At 38.4% G+C, this 23,150-nt stretch overlaps 1 protein-coding gene across 11 annotated transcripts in view; it reads left to right on the top strand.

Annotated features, from left to right (window-relative positions):
• Positions 1-10,178, top strand: part of TC2N (tandem C2 domains, nuclear) — a 36,721-nt gene extending 26,543 nt beyond the window's left edge. For all 11 annotated transcript variants that reach the window (XM_015865342.2, XM_085549384.1, XM_015865341.3 and 8 more), the window contains exons 4-12: positions 156-320; positions 1,777-1,868; positions 2,489-2,564; positions 3,545-3,645; positions 4,435-4,551; positions 5,153-5,344; positions 6,851-6,965; positions 7,416-7,615; positions 9,972-10,178. In XM_015865342.2, the coding sequence (XP_015720828.1) occupies positions 156-320; positions 1,777-1,868; positions 2,489-2,564; positions 3,545-3,645; positions 4,435-4,551; positions 5,153-5,344; positions 6,851-6,965; positions 7,416-7,615; positions 9,972-10,082 (1,169 nt within the window). In that variant the 3' untranslated portion in view covers positions 10,083-10,178. The remainder of the gene's footprint in view (positions 1-155; positions 321-1,776; positions 1,869-2,488; positions 2,565-3,544; positions 3,646-4,434; positions 4,552-5,152; positions 5,345-6,850; positions 6,966-7,415; positions 7,616-9,971) is intronic.
• Positions 10,179-23,150: the final 12,972 nt, after the last annotated feature.

Below are 23,150 nucleotides of genomic sequence, written 5' to 3'. Positions count from 1 at the left end.
TTCTTTTTCTTTTCATTTTTTTTTCCTTTCACTGAAGCAGATAATAATGAAATATTTTGTCCTTTGCCCTGAAGGCACTCAGCCTGCCTTATGAAGCCAGGCAGCATGTGTTATGTCTGGAGCTCTTGCATATGATGTTTACTTGTGCTTCACAGAATCTGCTAGAGCTTCTTTTGGGGACCGGAAAGCAGAACTGTGCGGTGTGTACCAGTGGCCCCGCTATGATGTGTACAACCCATTCTACTTGGAGCATCATGTTTCACCAGACCAGATTAGGCGCTTCCAAGCCAAATCAGATCATAGGAAATTATATGGATCAGGTGAGAAGAACTGCACACTCTTCTGTCTTTCTCCCTTTTCCAAGGTCTGTAGGTAAGAGTTAAAGCTATTACTGTACAGAAGATGTTTGACTACAGCAATTCTCAAACTGGCACTTCCACTACAGGCACTTCCTGGTAAGTGAATTGATGTGGGAGCTGGATCTGCTTGATATCCAGCTGTGCTGGTACAGTCTATCTTTTAGGGGCTTAACAAGGCTAGCATGCATCACATGACAGTAGACAGAAAGGCAAAGCAAGCTAGGGTATCTGCCTCTGATCCATAAGAAGGTGCAGTCCTGGAGATTCTAGCTACCAGTATTTGAGGTAGAATGAACAAGGAAATAGGGTGGTTTGTTGATTGGAGGAATGCCTGGGGAGTGTGTATGTGGAGAGGGAAACAAGCTCTAAAAACATTCAGGAGCAGAATATGAGAACAAGTTAAAAACAGGAAGCTATGCCATGTGCCAGCTTTTATGTAGTTTGCTATTTGAGTTCTAGAAATGTTCCCACTTCTCACTGCTTAATTATGTTTAGTTACAAGGGAGGGCTATGACGCAGTATCAGTAGAAGCTTAGATGCAAGTGTTTGGCTGCCTAGGGAAACCTTCTGTACTGTTCATTGGTGTATGTATCTTGTATAATGCATGCTGCTTACAGTGAAGTAGATGAGTGTGTTGCACACTCTAAGTTTGCTATGGAAAACCATTCAGAAATCTCGTACACTCAAAGAAATGAACATATCTGTTCATCAAGACGGATGCTGGCAGCAGCATGCATTTCTAAAGATATGTTTGTCAGGGAGGTATTGCATGTTTCTTTTACAGTTGGGGAAAATGTTTCAATCAGTGCTCTGTTTTAAAAATAAATGTGAATTGCCATAGAAACTAAATTGAAAGACCATATATTTTTTTTAAGAGAGTGAAACACATATAACTTAAGTAGCTTTTAACACATACAGTTTTGCAGGACTTTTGCAAGCAACTGTGGGGGGAGCCCACTGGGTTTTATAAGATTGTCTTGAACATTTTCCCTTCAGTTCATCATCTGTTTGTTTGTTTAAGCTAAGTAAATACTTCGTTAGTTTGTTTTAGTGAGCTTAAACAGGAGAAAGGTCACTCAAATGTGTCTAGAGTAAAGACTTGACTAAAGACAAGGGCTCAAGCATCTACTGAAAACACCATTTCCGTTGTGGAAGTAACTTTGAGGCAGGCTGCCCATTCTACCAGTGCTGCCAATGTGAACAGGTCTGACTGTTTCAAAAATGGAATGCTCTGCTGGCTTATTCTCACCGTTTTGTTGTTTCAGGAGAGTGTTTTGAGAATGGGAGGCAAGGAAAACCCTTAGTTATCATTTAGTAAGGTTTTATTTCTGCCATGAGTCTTCTTAAATTTTAAAGTCTTCTTAGTATGTTTTTTCTAGCAATGACACAGTGCATACTATTCTTTTTGTCTTTTTAGTTAGTGATTTAAGAACCAGTGCTTTGCCTGGATCACTTGATTTAAGTCATTCAATGTTTGATCTTAGAAGCCCACCTCATCGATTCATGAAGGTGAGTATTTCTCATGCTTTAGCTGTCACTTTGATTGTACTGAAAACAGTATGTTTCAGTTACACTGTTTCAGAGGAAACACTGAAGGGCATTGTCCTGCACACTGGAAGGGCTAAAGGGAAAAGTTCAATGTCTTTGCTGACTTCAAGTGCTTATTATGCTGATGCCTCCTCTGATTACTGCTATTCATGTCCAACAAAGTAGCTGAGAAACTTGAGTAGGCTTCTAGTTAGGATAGGATAAGAGTCTGTGGTTTATCATCTCGTGATTTTTTTTCCCCCCTATCACTTAAAAAGACAAACATTAGAAGTCTGCATTTATGCAAAAAATGATGCTACATTTTGTTTATTTATTTACTTGTTCCCAAATAATCATCTGTTACATGACATGAACTTGCATACATACCAGTGACTGTAAAAATCTGTTGGTCTAATGTGTCCGTGTATTTGTTCTTTGCATCAAGACAGTAACTCCATGCTGGACCATTAGTAGGGAACGGGTTAAAGATTTAAAATTTCCTGTTTTGTTTTCATCATGTCTTGTCTGATGATAGAATTTCTATGACTTTCTGCATCTGTTGATCATACAAGGGGCATGTTTTGCTGTTTTTCCCTCTGCAGAGATATGATTCAGTCTCCAGTGTACCTAGCAGCACCTCCTCCAGAAAGGACTCACACGGCAGTAACAGGAGTCTGGGTGATGTTTTGTTTGTTTATCTTCTAATGCATTATCTCCTTTGCACATGCAATACCAAGCTGTCTCTAACGTTGATTTTTATTTTATGTATCTGCTTATTTTTAAGATAAATCTGATTGGCAAGTCAATGGGGAATACGTTGCAATTTGAAATTAAGAGTTTCGGCCTTGTGCCTTCACGCTGTCAGGAGTCTGAGCCAAATGGGTCTTTCAAGAATGCAAGTTTTTGTGCTTTTGGAAAATTAACCCCTGGATTTACCACCCCAATGAAAGAAGAAATTACAGATTTTCTTTTAGATTAGAAAATGGCACCTTGATCACAACTCTTTTTTCATTTATCAGTGTTTTTCTGTGGTAGGTATTTGGAATCCAATACCTCTGTTACATTAAGAATTATGCAAGAAAACAGCATGTAAACCCTGTATGTTTAGTTAAAGAGAAATGCTGAAGAAGTGGAAAATAAACCTTAAAAATCAAGTCCCCATTAAAGGCTCCCTAGTACAAGTCAGAATTTCATCCGGTCTCCTCAACACAACAAAGAAACTCTGGGTATTAAGTGACTCTCAGAGAAAAGGCAACAGTGAAAGATTTCTTAGGCTGGTTGGTTTTAAGGCAAATAGCAGGCCAGCTTATTAATTTAACACTGGAAATGATCAATATTTTTTTTTTCTTTTTAATGTATTTTAGATGTCTTAGGAATGTGCTCTTTTTGTTTCTGAAAGGTATTTGAGCGCAATACATGTTATTGACTTCAGTAGAGATAACTGGTAAACCGCAGAGTTAAAATGCAGATCAAGAAACAGGACTTCATGGATATTTTATCCTTAAAGTTTTTGTGTTAGGATATCTCAAGCATCTGTTCTGAGAAATGTGGAAAGATAAGCAGTCCACCTACTAATAAGTTCCTTTATTCTTGGAATGAATTTTTATCATACTGCATTGCTTCTAGAAACACTGATTGGCCTTTTTTTCCCCCCACAGATACCATTACATTATCAGGTGATGAACGAGACTTTGGAAGACTGAATGTAAAGTTGTGTTATGTTCCTTCTGTGGAGCAGATCTGGATCACAGTTTTACAAGTCAGTAAATATAAATAAGCAAATATTAATAACCAGATGATTATTTACTCAAATGGCTATTCTACTATGCTTTTTGTTTAAGTACCAGAGAATCAGATTTAACAAGAATAATGAGAATTAAGGAATACTTTGAGGAGAAAAACTATGATAATACCTTCAAGTATTAATATAAGCACAGTTCAGTCAGATGTTCCTGTTTGGGGATGAGAAACTGTTGGATGTGGATAAAGAAGCTGAGCAGGTCACCCCTCTTGGTCCTGCTGTAGAAACTTTCCAGTGGAAATTTGGAGACAGTAATTGGAAGCAAATTTAGAGGCACCATTTAACTGCCCAAATCTAATAGTTCTTTCAGGGCAGAACTTTGAGGATGTATTCTCAGTTCTCGTGGGTTTTTTGTTAAGTGATGTGATGCTGTGGATCTGGCTGCTTCATACATTTCCAGGAATTGTGAATAATTTTTAGGCAATGGAACTTCTATTACTCAGAAACCTTGTAACTATACCAAATGATAAATTTGCAAGATTACGTAAGGAATTTCATGATTTATCTGCTGTTGAACTTCCACATAGTGAAATAATTAAAATCTGCTGAAACACTTTTACTCTGTGCCGTGGAAGCAAATTATTAAATGTTCTGAAGTGACACAGTCATTACCCTGGCTCTGACTTGCATTCAGTATTACAGGAATTATGTCTAACTCTTGGGCAGTGTAGAAGACCTTATGTTTCTGAGTTGTCTGAAAGCTGGTGGCTTGCATTATCTCCACTGACTCTGTTTTCAATGTTTTAGTGCAAAGGGCTGAGCTGGCCTTCTGGCTGTGGGGAAAATCCTCGTATCTATGTCAAGGGAATTCTCACGCTGCCCAAGCCTGTGCAGTTCAAATCCTCTGCCAAGGAAGGCTGCAATGTAAGTAGAAGCAGGAAGAACCATCTAGAAATTTTTCTTCTTCCCCCTAAAAATAATGGACCAACACCCAGTTCTGTATCATATTTGCCATAGTAATTGTCTAAGTTCTAGTTACTTTTTCCCTTTTTCTCTCTTATTTCCCAACCCCCCCCACCCCCCATTTCCAACTTCTCAAAATCCCTTTACAAGCCTTCTTCCAATTCCTTCCCCATTTACCCTCCAGGGAAGCAATATATACAATCCATATTACAAGTCAAAGATGAAAGAATGTAAAATGAGCAGAGATACTGAAACGAAAGGCCTCAGGACAACTTTCTATGGCAATGTGTGCATGCTGTTGTAAACCTGCAGAAGAGATGTCAGCTTGTTTTGGTACTGAACAAGATTCCAGAGCCTTGTCCCTTGCTGGGGTGTGACAGTGAGATGGAAAGTCTACATGAGCTTACCCACTGTAATAGTACATCTCTTCATGACAGCTTAAAATGGTATCCACAATCAGTGGCCATAGGACTCCGAAGCCTTTGTTTCTAAGTTCAGGATCTAACTGAAGACTGAATGTAGACTCTTACTGAAATCATGTTACCTGTGTTTTTCTTTTTAGGATATTGAATTTATGGAAACTTTTGTATTTGCCATTAAGCTGCAGAGTGTTCAGGCTGTCAGACTGGTATTTAAAATCCAGACACAGACTCCTAGGAAAAGAACAATTGGGGAATGCTCTTTGTCATTGCGTGAGCTCAGCTCAGAGGAGTCAAATCATTGGCTGGATATATCTCCTCCTTCCAAAGCACCTGTAAGTGCCGATACCATAAACACATGTTATTGTATGATCTAGACAATGCTGTTGGAAATGGAAGTAAAAGAATTTGGTAGTAGTTCATTGTTTACAACAAAGTAGTTGTTTCTTTTTCCTGCTTTCTTGGATGGGGCACATTAGATGAAGAAAAAAGAAGGCAGTTCCGAACTGTACTCATCCCTGCTATGGTCATAAACTACAGCTGCTTCTAGGAAAAAAAATCTAGAACTAGCTTTTCAACAACATGCCCTATGGTTGGAGGGAGGGACATTCCAGGAAGACTTTCCAGGACACCAAGTAAATGGCCTTTTCCTACCATAAAAGCATTAGAAAATCTTTAGGACTCACAGCAAGAGCTCACAGCAATTGGAATTTGCTTTTATTATGGAAGAAAATACTAAGATCTTCAGTGGCTTTAAACTGCACATACATACATACATATTATTAATGTTCAGATTACATGCTGTGAAGTAATAATTCAGACAGTTCATTTCCATTAGAGTAATAAGAAACAGGTGGTTGTCAAGTGCCATTTTCACAGTGGGATGCCTTTCCCCCTACTCCCGCTTTGTTTGTTTCTTCTACAGATTGTGTCTAGACATTTGTATTTTTAACAGATTAAACTTGAATTGGCAATTCTAAAGCAAATTTTATCTAAATATGTCGAAGTAATATGAGCGACACTCTTGATTCCTAACATAAGTTACACTTTATGTCTGTACTTTTAACAAGCATTGCTTCAAAAGCAGTAACTTTCTACAAAGACAGTAGAAGATACAGCTGGTTCAGATGCCACTTCATCCTAGCATAGATTCCTGAATCTGTCCATGTTGGCTTTTCTCACCATTGTATCTGAGAGCTCTTCAGATGCTGCAATAATTGCCCTGCGAGGCAGCAGTTTTCTCTTAGTTCCCAACAGAGATGAGTTAGTGGCTCCCTCTCAGGTTTACACAGAATGTGTGTGACTGAGCTCTGAAGAGAATTTGGGTCTCTGAACTGAAGTGAAATGAATCCATATCTTTGTATATTGTTGTTTATATCTTCAGATTGCAAAATGTAAAAGAGGGGAAGGAGAATTACACAGTTATTTTCTATTAGTAGAGCATGCCCATTCTCTCACTTTCACACCCAGATTCAGTAGAGCTGCTACTGCATGTCTGGTTTTCCCTGTACGTGTCCACTCTTACCACTGAGGAATCTTTCCCAGGTGAAACTTGAGGACTCGATTATTTTTCCAGTATCTTTGGCTGCAGCCCATTAGGGCCATACGTGCATTGCACATAAGCAGTGCGTCAGTGGAGCACATGTACAGCAGCTGTGACAAGTGCAAGATGCATTTACTTACTGTGCATCTGCAGGTTGTATATACAACACATACTTATATTTCTGTCCAGGAAATCCCAGATAGGAACAAGTGAGCCCAACATATAACAGAATTCCTGCATTTCCTGAGTTTATAAGCAACTTAAGCCAGATGTTATGGCAACATTCTTCTGCTTGTAGGTGTGCCGCACAGAACTTCAAATAGGAACTTGTTTTCAAGCAATAAACAGGAGGATTCAGTTACAGATTCTTGAAGCACAAAATCTTCCAATTTCATCTACACCGCTGTCTTTAAGTAAGTTACATCAGCTGTCTAAAACCATTTGTAGTAGGTAAAATGCTGGTGAAATGGGTTGGCAATTCATAGCATTCCTTACAAACCTCAAACTATCATATTGTACAGTAGGTTTCCATTGCCAAGGCTTGTTTCCATAGATGTCTCATTTGATTACATTTCGTTTTGTTTGAAGCTACTCATTATGTATTCTGGGAGATTTTATCCCAGTATTAATCCTGACATAGAATCAGTTCAGCATTTGTGAACATGCTCAGTTAGTGTGACTACTCAGGAAAGCTATCGTCCAATTCGTTTGGCCAGGCTTTTGAGAAATTATTGTTGAACCATACATGTCAGTTCCTCTTTGGGTGTGTTTGTGAGTAACCCTTTGTGTCTTATGCCTTTTTTCTTCCCTCTTTTTTATTTGTTTGGGTTTGTTTGTTTGTTTTTGTTTTTACTTTCTGTAAGGTTTCTTTGTGAAAGTTGGAATGTTTAGTACAGAAGGGCTGATCTATAAGAAGAAGACCCGTCTTGTGAAGTCCACTAATGGCCAAGTGAAGTGGAGAGAAATGATGATTTTTCCAGTTAGCCAAGCTGAACAAGGAATTAGTTTTCTCATCAAACTCTACAGCAGAAGCTCAGTGAGAAGAAAGCATTTCCTAGGACAGGTTGGTTTCTGCTAACTAACATGATATTCTTGATATTCTTAAAATCCAGTTGCAGGGTTGAGTTTTTGGGTTTGTTTGTTGTTGTTTTTTAACTCATACAAAAGAATAAAATAATAACACCCTTAAGTAAGATGGTGTATAGGGAAATACTGAATTCTAATAATCTTCTCAATATAACCAAGAAAAAATGGCAGTGAGCTGTTGAACTTCATGAGCATCAGAATGGAAGTTAGCATTTGATTTTCCTTCACAAAGGAAGTCCTTAAGTCTTTTTTGTGTGGAAAGTTATAACATGAAAAAATTCTCCTTATGAACAGATGTATGACATTGTCCTTGCCTCTAGGCTTTCTAAAGAAAACAAACACCGCATTCACAGCAGCTCCATGACCTACAGTGTCCTCTACAAAAAGAGGGTGTGTAGCAGTATGCTCACAGACAGGTGTGTGTAGAAGGACACACACAGCAACAGCAACAACAGCAGATTTCCTTTCTGAGCAAGGCAGACGTAGTCAGCACAGTATTCTGAATGTGTATGATCGAGTTATACTGTGAACAGACAGAAGACAATTTTTAAGCTGAATGGGTTTTTTGTTGTAAGAGCTGGAACCTCTGTAGTATCTATTCAAAAGCATTTCTGTGACCATATTTATTTAATCACCATACTTTATAAAACTTGGTAGTCTGATTGCTTTTTATTCTCTGTCTTCATATCCTAGTTGCCCTATCTTACCATCATCCTGCCTGTTCTTTCTCTACTTTTCCTTCTTAGATGTTCTTGATGCTCAGTGTGTTCCCTGATCTGCATACATGTACTAAGAGAATTTTAATATATTCATAAATTAATAATGCGGAATGATTTTGAGATTCCAACTGTAAAGTCTTTTGCTTAACTGAAGGATGGATGACTCTGTCCTTGGCTACAGAAAATGATAGTTTCCCATTCTGGCAATGTACTTTGTGCATGTTGGGCGCATGCAATTTAGGAGATGCTGACCTGCTGTAGAAATAATGTGCCAGCAAGAGTTATGTGATCTTCCTCAATTTTATTGAGTATAATGTCCCATGTATTCCATCTTTCTGTGTTTCCTATTAGTAGAATTAGATTTGGAATGGGGAAAGAAAAAAAAAAAAAGAAATTGTTCTTCTTAGTTTTAATACCTTGGGGCAAAACTAATTGGGTATGATTTTGCAGTCAGCTGTATGTGAGGTCATCTCAATCTGATGAGTTGCATGTAATCATGGATCTTATTTTTATGGGGAGCAAATGAACTACTTCTGCTCTTCAGTTATTTGGAAAAGGTTGTTTCAGGCAGACGTTGCCACATAACACATGAAGACATAAAATACGGCTCAGGGAAAAGCGTACTTGGAACAATTGGCTGGGTAGCTGGAAAAAGATGAATATGGCTAGATCTATTTAACTTCTTTCTTCAGTGAATGATGATTAATTGGATGCTGTTCTGTAGCAGACAACACTTTGATTAGGTTGCATTTATGTGCATGTCTTTAATCATGAGCAAGATGTATACTGAATCTCTGTGGATGAAACATCCGCTGCCTGTGGTATTCTGGAAGACATTATTCTCACTTGGGGAATCATGCCTCAGCAGTGTGTGCTAAATGTACTTCATGGTGAAGGTTTCTGAGAAGTATTAAAAGGACTCATTCTTGGAAGAGTGGAGGAAATGGAGTCCCATAAATGATGATACCTACTTACATAGTCAGCATTCTTTTGGCAGTTGAAGCTGGTGATAATTTTTAGGGGGAAACTTCCTTCTTGTACTTCATTTCCTTGTTTAATGGCTTCTATCCATTAGTTTAATATTGTGAAGAGATGGACTCTTACTGCGTGACTGTGTGTGCTACAGGCACGTTAGTAACCCCTGTGGAATGCAGGTTTGGCCCTGTCTGTTGGAGTGTGTGATTTTAAATGCTTATGAAAAAGCTGGATGGCTAAATCTGGGTGCCAGGTGGCTTGCAGCCAACTGGAGTTTGACTGCATGGTCCAGAGTCATTGCTGCCCTCATGGGCCCTTGACCCCAGCACATGAATTTGAATGAAGCAAAGAATGCTTGACTTAAAACATTTTGTTAACTAACAAAACATTAGTGTGTAGTGAGCTCTCTAAACTCCTATTTGTTTAGAGACTAAATATAAACCCAGACTCCCTGTGTTCCCAGCTGGAAGCCAAGTTATGTTAGTCCTAACAGAACTGTATTTGTTGCTAATGCTTTGGTCGCAGTCTATGTGTCACATCTCATTCTGTACTTTGATGGACTTTATTTGGAGCTAACATAGGCTGGACTTCTGTGTTACATCAGGTAAACTTCATTTTGTTTCTTTTTTCTCCTTGCAGGTCTGGATAAGTTCTGACAGCAATAACAGTGAAGCAATAGAGCAGTGGGAAGATACTATTGCTAACCCTGAAAAAGTTGTTATTAAGTGGTACAGCCTTGGTCCATCTTGAAGACTGGATATGAAAATGAGGACTCTTTTTTTCACTAAGATATTCTTGTGCTGTTTAAAATAATAGAAATAAAAAGAAAAATATTGTCTACACAAACTGTTCAAAAGGAATCTACTCTATCATGCCTCCATGTTAACTGGAAAAACTCGATTTCCTGAAGAGAGTTACTGCCTAAATACTGTTAAGAGGAAGACTCAGGAAATGGGAAGAGCACTTGTTTGGTTTTAAAAAGTCCACCTCTTTTTCCCCTTTCAGGCTCTGTAAGAGTATAGAAATCCAGGACTGGAGAGAAAGTGTGTGAATCAATGTCATTTGCACTAGTTACAGACTTCATCTTTGCATCTGCAGTCATGATTTTGGCAGTCTTCACAGCCCATGGGGAACCAGTCTGGTCGGCGGCTTGATCCTAGGTACCTTTGAGCCTTATGCCACACCTGTATTGACAAATTCAGCTAGAGTAATGTGTGCCTCAGCAGGTGGGAAAGCTGTAGGAGGAGGCCTAAAGGGAACTGTACAGTGATGCAGCACCCAAAGGCTTTTCTAATCTCTGCCTCTGGTGAAGAGCACCGACATACTACTATCTTTGGTTTTCACCCATCCTTCTCCCTGTGTTCTAAACAGAGGAACTGAAAGATAAAAGTGTCTTTGACTATTTGTAATATTCTCAAGTGGGACCCTCCAGCCTCACTGTTTTGTGGCTGCTGGAAGGAATAAGGAGAATACTGTTACACAGGTATCAGCTTTGCTTAGGATCAAATCCTGTTTTTTTTAATATATATATATATATATATATATATAAGTTTATTATGCATAATTCTTACATGTAAATGACTTCCTATCTAATCAACATTGTTTGACCATTTGCTTACTTTACTAAAAGCCAGACTAATGCTTTTAAGGAGTAAGCAAATATTTACTGATGAAGTATATATTTCTTATTTTTTCAAACAAGAAGAGATTAACATATTTTTATTGCAAATGATATTTTTCCCACAAAATCCTAATATTATTATTCTACTAGACCTCGTATTTTCAGGAGTCTATTCATAGTGATTTTTAAGGGGGGAAAAAATACTGATTATGTAATAGATAATATGTGCATCTAAAAGCAAAGACGCCTTTGCACTACATTAACTACTGGATTGATCAAAAACATATTCCATTAAATCCATCACACATCTAATGCTGGCTGTCTGAGCTGCTCAAATATGTGTTTGTGTAGACACTGAATAACAGTATCTTTTTTATAACTTGGAACCCATTCAAACATCTGACACAAGAACTGGAGTGGTGGTGAGAGCACTCACTGCTTGAAGGCAAAGGAACAGTGGGGGGCAGAGAAAGCACTGAAACAGGAAGGCATGTTGTTTTTAAGCAGAGCGCTCAAAGCTTCTTTATTTTGGCCTTTCCAACTTCAAAATAAAGGCCAAGAAAAGAAATGGAATCTCTTCAGTTTCTTTCTTTTTTTTTTTTTTTTAAAAAGTTATTAATTAGAGCTTTTAAAATTTCAGCCATCTAGATTTTTATTTATTTTTTAATGATTTTTGAAAGGGGCCAACAAAAGGGTTTTCCCTGGGTCATACATGGTCTTATTTTGGACTCGTTCTTACATATGAACTGAAATGATTTTTGCATGTTATCTGGAGAATAGACGTTGGCTTTTGCTTTGACAGTTGCTCCTTGCAGAGCTCCCAGTTGGCCCAGTGGAACTGGATGTGAGATCATAGAATCATAGAATGGCCTGGGTTAAAAAGGACCACGATGATCATCTAGTTTCAACTTCCCTGTTATGTGCAGGGAGATGTCAGTGTCCATCCAGTTGCAGTACTTGAGATGAGCCTGGCCTGCTGGGTAAAATAAAAAAGGGAATTGGACTAAGCTGATGTTCTTGGAGTGTCTCTACTTGAATACAGAGATCTTTCTATTCATTGTGGCTGTATTGCAGTAAACAAAAGTGAGAACTAACTGTTTCCTTATGCAAAATGCTGTTCTGTTTGAAAGAGAGGACAGGGATTATTCCAATGTTTTGGAGGTTTCAGTTACCACAGAAGTGGCTCTGCAGTGATTGCCAGCTTGGTGGATATTGTGTAAAATGGACTTTGTTGGCTGCGCTAGGATGCTGAGCTTTTGGAGGCCCAACTAGTAATGTCTCATTTTTTTCTATGTTAATATTTAATCTGTGTGTTTATAATAGAAGTTATAAACACAAAATGGTCCATCTTTTTTTCTCTTTTACTTGTGTATACTAGTGCTTACCAGCGTAACAAATTCAAAGTTCAAGTCTTACCTTTTTTCTCTCAGAAAATGCTGAGGATGGAACAATTTTTGATGTAGTGGTGTATGTGTAGGTGTTGATAGCTAACACCTCATGGGTATATATGGCTTCTTCTGTAAGGTGCACACAGGTCCTATAGCACTGTGAACAATGTACTCTCAGGTCTGCTTCATCCTGTGTCCATTCATTCCCAGTTGTTGGGAACTGCTGTATATCTGTGTCGTAATTCCATGAATTCCTAATAGTTTGGAAAAGAAAAATGTTCGTTCCATTGCTCATCAGACCTGAAGTTACTCAGTTAGTGTGAAACTCCTTCTTCAGGAAAAAGGATCTTTCTTCTCTTGCCTCTCTACAGGTATGGTTCCAATGCTGCTGTTGAAGATTTAGGAGAAAGTAAACATTTAGTACGAAGTCTTCCTGGAGAGAAAAGCATTGCTTGAAAATATAAATTAGCAAAGATGCTTATGAAATCGAGGATACATGCAAAAGTAGGAAAATAGATGTCTCAGAGCACTCTTCTAGGAGCAACAGCTCTACATTGTCCCTTGAATGCATGTTCAGCTACTCTTTTCATTATAGATTATATCCAGGATTACTGACATTGAAAAAATACTACTGTGAAAGCTGTCACATAGTTTGTAGATATCAAGTACTCATGGTTTATAGTTAGATTTGCTGTTGCTTCTATTTAGGGACTCACTTAGCTTCTAGAAAATAGTAGAGGTTCAGAAGCTGCATCGGTTTTATTTAAATCCACACAAAATGAGTGTACGTTAGTTTGAATAGTTATGATCTTGTGTTATATGTTATTCATAGAGAGATCTATGTCCACTTAGAAACCACCCTTAGACTAAACTTAATCAGATTTTTCAGAATGTGTGTATATAATTGCACGAGTAAATTAAACAATTCTGTTTTAAGTTTATTTGTTTATAATCAAGAGCATTCTGTATGCAAACAAGACCAACACATTTATTTTTCAAGTCTTTACATCTCAGTGGCATGACATGGCGTTCCTTTTAAGGAAAAAAAATGCAAGATTCTACCTCAAATGATGAGTGGGTGTAACAGTTTGTAAACCACAATGCCATAAGACGTTAGTTGGAAATGAACTGTATTCGAGCATCTTTTGTGATCACAATGCAGATAGTGCCATCCTGCTAAATCAATTAGACAGCCCTGGATCATCCTTATGTTGGGAGGACATTTGTATAAAACAAAAGGCAATTTTGCCATTCAGTTAAACACATGTGTTGTTTGACTTAAAGACTGTCTGCCCAATGGAGACTGCTTTTGAGTTATGAGTTACTTTTGCAGCCAAAGCATAAGGTTGTCTAGAAACTGGGGGCAGGGCTGTTCCATTCCTTAATTTCGTCCTGCCAAAATATGTATGACATGGGAGGGAGGCTGCATAGTTGTGGAAAGTTTGGCATAAATCACGTTGGACATGATATACCCTCCTTGTTTTTCCAGCTTCTGCTGTAAAATTACATCACCATGTAAACAGAGCCCTGTACATGATCTCATGCTTGGTGTATGGAAAAAACCATCACTAAAATCAGCACCATGTTCCACAAACATTGCTCCAGCAGATTTATATTCTTCAGTCCAGCTTATGCTGAGGGAGAATCCATGGTCTCTCACAGTCTATGGCAGAAATCCCATTGCATTCAGCAGAAGCAACTGGTCTTCAAGGTTGATTTTGGTTATTTCAGCATTGTGATGGTATGATTTATCTTCCAAAAGGTCACAGACAGCTTAAATTTTTTAACATTTTAAAAAGAGCTAAAAAATCTGTTTGTGATGTTTCTCTAGAAATTTAGCATCACTGAGAATGGATTTGCATCTCTTATGTGTAATGCCATTCTTTCCATAGATTTCAGTGGCTTTCAAACAAATCCTCTATACTGATTATTCTGCTATTGGTCTAACTGTGCCACTTCTTTTATTTGCCAGTGCAATGCTCTTCTTGCTCTATATGCATAAATAGGTTTTCAAATGATGTCTACTTCTGCAACTAACATTCTGATTATCCAGTAATATTTCCCTTCTTTAGCTGGTACTGGGACCGGCAGCACTTCTTCCTTTCTTTTGAAGTTTAAAGGACTTGCTAAAAGCATAAGGCTTTCAATCCTTGGACTTGGATCATGTCTGATGCTCAGCATTCCTGAGCTACATTTGGCTGCAGCTTGGATGGTATGGTTCTTTTGAAGCTCGCTGAGTTCTGTATGGTCTACCGCCACTGAATACAATAATGGGTTAAATCAGCTGTAACCTCTTGTGTCTCTGCTAGAATTTTTCTTCCTCAAAAATTTACCTTAGGAAATCATTTTGAATGGCAAGAAGAGGAGGAGCAAGCTGACCTTAGCTGACAATCAGGTGGGTCAAGTGCCTTTATCTGTGATGTTATGCAAGGAGGAAGTGTGATGACATCTGTAGCTCCAGATGGAGAGAGGCCTGTGCCTCCTCCTGTGTGTATGACCTGGGATACACCTGTTACCTGGGGACTGGACTGCCAAATGCCAACAGGAGGCACAGTCATGTTCGACTTTATACCTTTCCCTTGAGAAACTCTCTGGAGCTATGAAGTTGCTAGATAGGGAATTCCTATAGCTGACATGTTTCTAAGAAGCAGAACACTGAGTTAGCTTAGGAGCCATTGAAAAATAACAGTTAAAGGAATATTAGTTCTAAATCTAGCCAGCCTTTGTCACTTGTCATAGAGAAGAAAGTGCTCTTTGTTTGTGATACAGAGCAAAAGAAGAAAATGGCACGTTACGCCCAAAGCAGGGCTGGGTCACCCCTGCATTAGCACCTATTAGTTTTCAAATATTTTTTGTGCTTATCTGTTGCTCTTAGTGAAGCAAGACAGGTTGGCTAAGTGATTGTTAAAGGGAGGTAGTGAAGGAGGTGGAATAAAAGCAGTTTTGTTTTGAAAAACAATGTAACGTGCCTGTAACTATTGACAAAGCTTTCATTTGACGTGACTTACATAGTTGATTACGCATGTAGATATTTGCTTATGTTCTGTCAGTACTTCCCTGGTATGAGACTGAATTCATCTTCTATGTAGTTAAATAAAGCTTCATTCTGATGAGCTCATTGACCTTTGAGCTCCCAACCTAATTAAGCCTGATTGCCAATAGATAGTTCCTCATGGCTAATTGACTTCAGCATCAAATAGAGTAGAAGATAGTGAATCTTCTTCCTGCAATTCAGGAACTAACAAAGTCAGTCTCCCAGACAGATTCTCTGATTTCTAATGAAAAATGAGCTCTTTAAATGAGCTTTTTAAAGTATTTTGGAGCAGTATGCTCTCAAGCTGATCACTTGCTACATTTCCACAGTAGTGCTGTTTTAATCATCTCCTGGCTGAAGACAATTTTAATTTACCTTGAAATCACCATTTAATAAAAGGAGAAGCAGAAATTTAGTATGAAGAAATGCTCTTAAAGCTTCATTTTTAGGTAATAAAACAACCAGTAGTAGCAGACATCAGATCCTCCTCTGTTCATCAGCATATGTAAATAATTAGGAATCCATTAAAGCTCTGAGGCACTGATAATGCCTTTTTTTTTTTTTTTTTTTAACACCCTAGCCTTTCTACATTTAGCACAGCACTGAGGCTGGAAACCCAATGTTCCACCAGCAGAGCACTGATACCCAGAGTGATGAGCCCTGGCAGGAGGGGTTGGGATTTTCCACCAGGTAGCTTGACATGCTTTTGAAGCACGTCATATTGAGAATGTGAGTTTGTGGATCTACATTTACTGCACAAACTGGGTGATTCGATGGTGTCAGTTCCTCTTGAAACTTAAATTACTTGAATATCAAAAGTTTAGGATTTTTTTTTTTTTTTGGTTTAGGGTTGTTGTTTTGTTTTAAGAACAGGACAAGTAAGCCCTGGAATTTTGGATGAAGCTGATGGTCAAATCTGAGTTTGTCTCTAACACAAGTGTCTTTCAAGACCTGTGTGGAAAGGAGTGGGTCAGAATGTCCAAGAAGGAGAAGTGAGGAATTTCAAAAGCTAGGAAATAGAGCCCTAGATACTAGGACACTTCACTGAAGCTCCTGTGCTAAGGTAAAGCAGATCTGGGAACAGAAGAGGTTCTCTGAGGCTCCAGTTCTTTGCTATAAGTTGTGAGACTTGGCTGTCTCTCCATGCTAGACGTTTTGTAGACCAAATGCAACCATGCTTACTACCATATTTTATTGTGGACAAACTGTACTGTGTGTATAAATTATAGCTTTAAGTGTGATGGATTCAGAGGTATATCACAAAAGGATTTCTGGTACTAAGTCTGCACGCTAACGCCAAAGTTCACAGAGGACCAAATCTGACATCAGTATGGATTCCATATTCTCTATCAAGCAACACTGCTCCTTGCCTTAAGAGTGGAAAAAAAAATACATGTGTAAATACTCTTTTTCCAAAAGACAGCAGGTACTGCTATTCTTGTCCAGCTGAGGGGTATTTATGGCATTCACTTGTTCTCAGCTACTTTATTTCATCAGCACTTCATTCCCTTTCCCTGCCTGCACCCCTTTTAGTTGCCTAAGAGACAAAGCATAGTCAAACACATCCAGCTGTTTTACTTCCTTTCATCAGCCACTGGAAGATCATCAGAACGACAACTTTCTCCTGTGTTTTAGAAACATTTGTCAAATCTGTTTGCAAATGTCCATCCATATAAAGAGATCAAAGCATTAGCTTGGTCCCCGAAAGCAACGAGAGTAACAACCATGCCAACTGCAGCTGGAATTCTGGCAGAGCAAGCCATGAGTCCAAGGTCCTGGCACAGGCCCAAAGCTGCTGAGATGCAAACTGGGCTGTGTGTTGGTAGAACTGTGCCAGCTCACCTCTGTCTGGACACACAAGCCACAGAAACTACAGCTTTCTACTCCAAAGTAAGAAGACTGTGACTGTTGCTGTTCATCCCTTGGAAAACTTCCGTAGGTTGCACCAGGGTCTCAGAAACAAGTGTTTATGGCTGGAAATACACTTTTAGCAGCTCGTATGAAAATGGGAAAATGGGAAATGGACTGATGGCAGAGTTATTCTGCATAGTCTTTCACAGTCCTATGGATCCATGAGGTGCTTTCTCCATTTCAGTTCTTCCTTGTGAAAATATGACTTCATGATCAGCTAATAAGTCATATCAGTTAGCATCTGTCTTGCTAGATAGCAATTCTCCATGCGACAGTGAAGGGTGAGGCAGAGGTAAAGTATATTCACTGTCACTGTCCTCTGTCAGTGCTCCACTGCTTTCATATTTCAATGCAAGATGCAAGTAGGAAGCTATCTCTACTCTAACAGGAAAAGTTAAGGTACTGAGTTGCTTATACAACCTCATCTATGTTATTAAATGCCTCCAGATGTATAAAACGGCAATGATTTTTCCCCAACATTTGTTTTTTTTTCATTTGAGCTCCTGCATTTCTGACTTATTTCTGACTGTGGGCAATGTCTATATTTATTAGATAAGGGTAAATAGATTGCCCATATTTACTTCGAGTGAGATTGAATTTCCTTCATGCAGTATTTGTTCAGTAACTGTTTAACTGTGGAGGATGTTTAATAACTTTTCTGTTAACCAAATTTTATCTAAAATGTAAATTTTTGATTCAATTCAGTATTTCAGTGCCTGTTTATCTACGGTATGGCAAATTAAATTTATATGGGTTATCAGAATCAAAGGTGAAAAACATTTATAGGAAGGGTAGGGCCTGAAGCGTGCAGAACTGATTACCAAGTTGTAGTTCTAACAAGTTCAAATATAACCCTTGTATATCCCCGAAAGTAGTGCTTGAGGTCGTTCAACAATCTTTGCGAAACAATGCAATGCTTTATATCCAAGGGTGTCTTCTCTCCACTGTTAAATTAAACAGTGAAAAAACAAGAATGAAATTAGCCATACAGGTGGGAAAACTCCTCAACCGTGGGCTTTTTGGAACAGTCTTGAGACAAAGTGGTGAAGTATCAGATGGTGAATGTCTGCTACCCATGTTGCATGAATTTTGTGTCAAATCATAGGACTTTGCTTGCTAGGTCTGTTGCAGGACATGGGACTTGATCACAATATATAATATTTCATAGTATGTTTGCAAATAATCTGATAAACTGCTTTTGTGTTTCAGATCTCTAGTTCCTATGATCCTCAGTATTTTACAGGAGCGCCAACAGTGCATGCTTGGAAAATCATCTGTTGAACCCTCAATCCAGCAACCTGCTGAGATGTAAAGAGTTCTCAACTCATGGCCTTGCAGGTACTACGAGTACACAGCCAAGAACAGCTGTGCAGCACATGTTATTTCCAAGACTGGAATTCTGAAAATTTGAAACATTAAAAACTATTTATCTACCCACAATCTGAAAGGCTCTGAATCTGCAACATATACAGGTTGCAGCCATTTCACATCATGCCTGGGGAACCAGGAGTCTGGAAATCCTGGAAGCCTGCAGCCTCCTGAGAGCACTCCTGGCAGTCTGGGGCTTGCAGCTTTGACTGCCTTCTAATGGGCATCTACCTTCTATTTAGTGAAGATTAATTTACGTTGGCTATGAAGCTATATTACAGAAATAGTATGAAATAGAATAGTAGAAATAAAATAGTATTATGTTTGTAATGTCAGCTACTGCCACACCACAGAGCATTCTAATTACCAGACTGAAAGAAAGTAGGTCTTGGTACCACTATCCCAATCACAAGAGAATGATAAAATTCAGGTATTTATTTATTTTTTTTCTTTTGATTTTTGAGTGCATAGTTGTGTCAGAAACAATATTCTGGGGTGTTGAAATAAATTGCTTAATTGCTGTTTATCCAAGCTGATTGCAGGCCTCTCAAATTATATTTACTTTATAAGTAATAGCATGTATCCCGATGTCGGTAATAAATCAGTATGCTGTTCGAATGTACGGGAAGGAGGTAGTAAAGGTAAAACTATAGTACAATAATCTCAAACGTTCATAATGACGGTAGAAATTGACACACTGCACGTACTGAATGCAAAACTGGTATTTTGTGCTTGGGAACAAAGATATTTAACAATAAAATACTGTTACAGAAAAAGGAAATGCCACACTGAGACAATAGTTAAGGGTTTTGTGCAGAAGGCACAAGTACAAATAGCTGCACTTGGTGCTGGGAAAGCCTCGGTTGGAGGATGATGTCCAGCTGTGGTCATCATCTTTCAAGACAAAGCACAGAGGAAGAAACAATGTTATGAACAACAAAACCTGACCCGTAAGAACTGAAAGTCCTGAGCTGTTTAATCTGGCAAAGAGAAGGCACAGAAATAAAATTCTAGTTTGTCAAAGTGTTGAAAAAAGACAGGGAAGTATTGTTCTCTGTGTCTACTAGGGATGAGCTGCTTACTCACTCACCTGAACCCAGCTGACAAAGAAGCTTCACCTGGGAAATGCTGCATCTGTTTCTTCAACATCTCCATAACATATCAAAGCAAGAATGTGCTCAGATGGAACCTTATGAGCCTTAAAGTTTGTCTGTTGCTGAAGACGAGTGAAAAGGTGGTTTTCTTAACATACTTAGTTTGCTGGCCTACAGAAAAAAAGAATTCAAAGCAGTCAGAAAATGACACATGAAAAGTTCTCAGTGAAACACAGCCTCTTTTTCATTTGGCTTTTATATTATTTTAAGAAAGTTTGCCTTTTCTCAGAATCAAACCTTCATGTTGCAAAATACAATGTTAATACTACCACAGCCTTCAGTAGTCACAGCATCTCCATTCTGTATTCAATGCATTAACTCTCACTGTCTGTTCTACTCCATAGGCACTGCTTTCTAAAAACTTTCCACTACCTCAAGCATGAGCAAGAAGCTAAAACAAAGGCTCATTGAATTCCTCAGTCATGGGCCTCAGCCATGGAATATGTGAGGTCACCATATGCCCTTGGGCACCCTTTATTTCAAGGGGTGTGCTAAGCAGCCAGAAATACAGGCTTACAAAGTACCGTAAGATTAGTAAGTGAAAAGGTTTATTAAGTGCTGTTTTGATCCCATTTTGGAGGTTCCCTCAGTGATTTTCACTGTTCATGCCTTTCTTCATCCACTTAGCTGATCACGGTGACATTTAATGCAATAGGATAAAGATCCTTCCACTAAATATCACGGTGGTATACAAACAGGATAGACTTCATTCCATTCTCTCTCCTGGAAACAAGCAGGATGGTACCAAAATCTGTGGAAATGCTTTTAGTTATTTTATTTTCCTTTTAAGTTTCATCCCATAGTAGCATCGTTTTCTTTCTGACTTAACAGCAGGATTCTGATACTTCTGCCCAGAGAGGCTGCATGGATTTAGTCACAGTGAAGAGCTACACTAATAATAGAGAACAAAACACCAGCAACAACAAAAGGAATTCTTTTTGTATTAAGCTGTAGATGCTTTAAATTAGTGAACTGGTGGCTGCTTTCAACTTGAATGTGATTAAATTGCAAAAGGTAACCTCTTCAAATAAATAATAATAATAAAAAGTTCTGCATGAATGAGACACAGTCACGAAGTAAAGTTTAATAGCACAGATTTTGCTAGATCTTCTCTAAAATTACTGAAACGTCCAGTTGGGAACTGGAGTTATTAATTAATCTGCTTACAGATCAATCCCAGCCAACTCACATTTACAGGATAGTCCGTATTTTCAGATGTAACTGATTGTGTTTTGAATTTCAAAGCCCATCTGTTACCACTCCTGTTTGTCAGGCTGACACATGGGCACCTCTTTGCTGATTCCCAAACAAGCCCATGTATAACAGGACTGGGCTTACCATGTCTCATGTTGATTTTTTGATTTTATTATACTCAATTAACACAATTAAACTTCTTTTTTTTCTCTTATTGAGCTTCCTGTTGGCAATGTGACATTGTGTCAATGGCATATAATCTTGATTTCTTTTACAGTATCGTGTGGTCCAGTGCCAACGTTTTGTTTAAAAAGGGTGTGAAAGGATTTGGCCTATGAAAAAAATGATGCTAAACATTAACTGTGACGTCATTTGAGTACCTGCCTCAAGAATAACCCCGGATACTCTCACGGGGTAGAATGGAAACTTTAATCACTTTCAGTGAGAATTCTGCTATAAAACCCCATGTGCCCTTTCTGTCTTTAGTTACCAACTTCCATTAAAGTTTTGTTCTTGTTCTATGAACAGAGAAGACTTTTTGGTATCTGAATATATAACTACTAGAAATTGCATGCTCTGGACAAAGGCCAGAAAAAAAAAAAAATTAATATGGAGAGATTCAGGCAGAAATTGTTAACTACTTCTTACCACATTCAATCACTGGAGATGGGGTCAGGGATTTAAAACCAATCCAAGAGACAGACTGAAAAACGTTGTAGTTGAATGTTTGTTTCTCCACATTTCACAGTAAATCCAAACTTCTGTAGGACTGCCCTCCCTCTTTGAAAATAGCTTCCAACTCCAGGCATCCTAGACAGCACTTTGATCAAAATTAATGCCAGATGTAAAAGAAATCTATCGTACTCTGACAATGAGACTGAGGGAGGTGGCCCTCTTCAAGACTGACAGCCATTTGTATTATGAAATTACAGAAGTAGCATTAATTTCTTGTACACTCTTGATAAACTATAAAAATAGTTTATCAACATTGTACTCAGTTAATTACACAAAGAAGAAATCAGTAAGAAAAAAAATAAACAACAACAACCAAAAATAGCACACTTAAGAAAAAGCCATGCCCAGGTGGATATAGGGCAGTAAAAACTTACCTATTCATGTATATCTGTGATCTGTGTGTGAGTTTGAACGCTTGCTTTATGCATGCAGAGATGCAGGTAACTAAAGGGTCTGTATAACAACCTGGTAAAAGGACTGCAAGACAGTTGTGTATAGAGTAGGGGATAGGGAAAAGAAGCACAGAAGGTAGCTGGAAGCTGACACACATGCAGCTGAGCTGAGCTTGGCTGGACACTTTTGCTACTCTGGCAATACCAAGTATTTTTGAAAACTATTTGGTTATTCAGTGGGCTCTGGCTGCTTTAAGATGCTCTGGAGTAAATCAAAGTAATATAACTTCTTTCATAACTCTCAAGTTGCAGCATGAGACGGCAGAGGCTAAAGTCTTTTTTCATGCTCAAGCAGTGTATTTGCACTATCTCCAATGTGCTGGATTTTCATTAACCTTAATTCTGAGTTTCCTAGGTTTATCGTGTTTAGCTTAGAAATAATAACATCACTAAAGTCATCTGGAAAAAATTGTCTGGATTTTACACTACGTTATGAAATCCATTTTCAAGTAGTTTTGTCAGGGAATATAATTCCCAGCATTGGTTGAAACAGGAAAATTAGATTTTTATTAAACGCACATTTTTAAACAAAAAGCTTGCTTTCTGGGGAGAACCTTGTTTTCATTTAAATTAACCAACTAAATACTCAGAACTGTTCTTTCAGCCAAAAGCTGAAAAGCTTCACCTTGGAAATGCTCCCCTAAGTCCCTTGTGTGTTGCAGCTCAAGTGCCTAGTTGTGCTATGTTAGGATTTGCTCGCTTTAACAAGACTCTAACAAGCTTCAAGGAGACAATCAACAAGACAGGAGACTGAGAGGCATAGTCACAAGCCAAACCTGCACTATGACTTACAGCTCAGAAGACTTATCAGGATGATATTCTCTAGACTTAAACTTTCAGAATCCTTAGGGAATAGCCAGAAACATGACTTCCCTATGTGTCTCAAGATTCAACATGCTTTCTGTAGCATTAAATTTCCAAGAGCCGTGGAGAAAAGAATTACAGTCAAGTTCTCTCCCTC

This window comes from Coturnix japonica, chromosome 5 (genome assembly GCF_054131305.1).
Source record: "Coturnix japonica strain WE chromosome 5, WE-NBRP24, whole genome shotgun sequence".
NCBI classification, from domain to species: domain Eukaryota; kingdom Metazoa; phylum Chordata; class Aves; order Galliformes; family Phasianidae; genus Coturnix; species Coturnix japonica.
The sequence above is the reverse complement of the archived record's forward strand: the minus strand, read 5'-3'. Positions and strand labels throughout refer to the sequence as shown.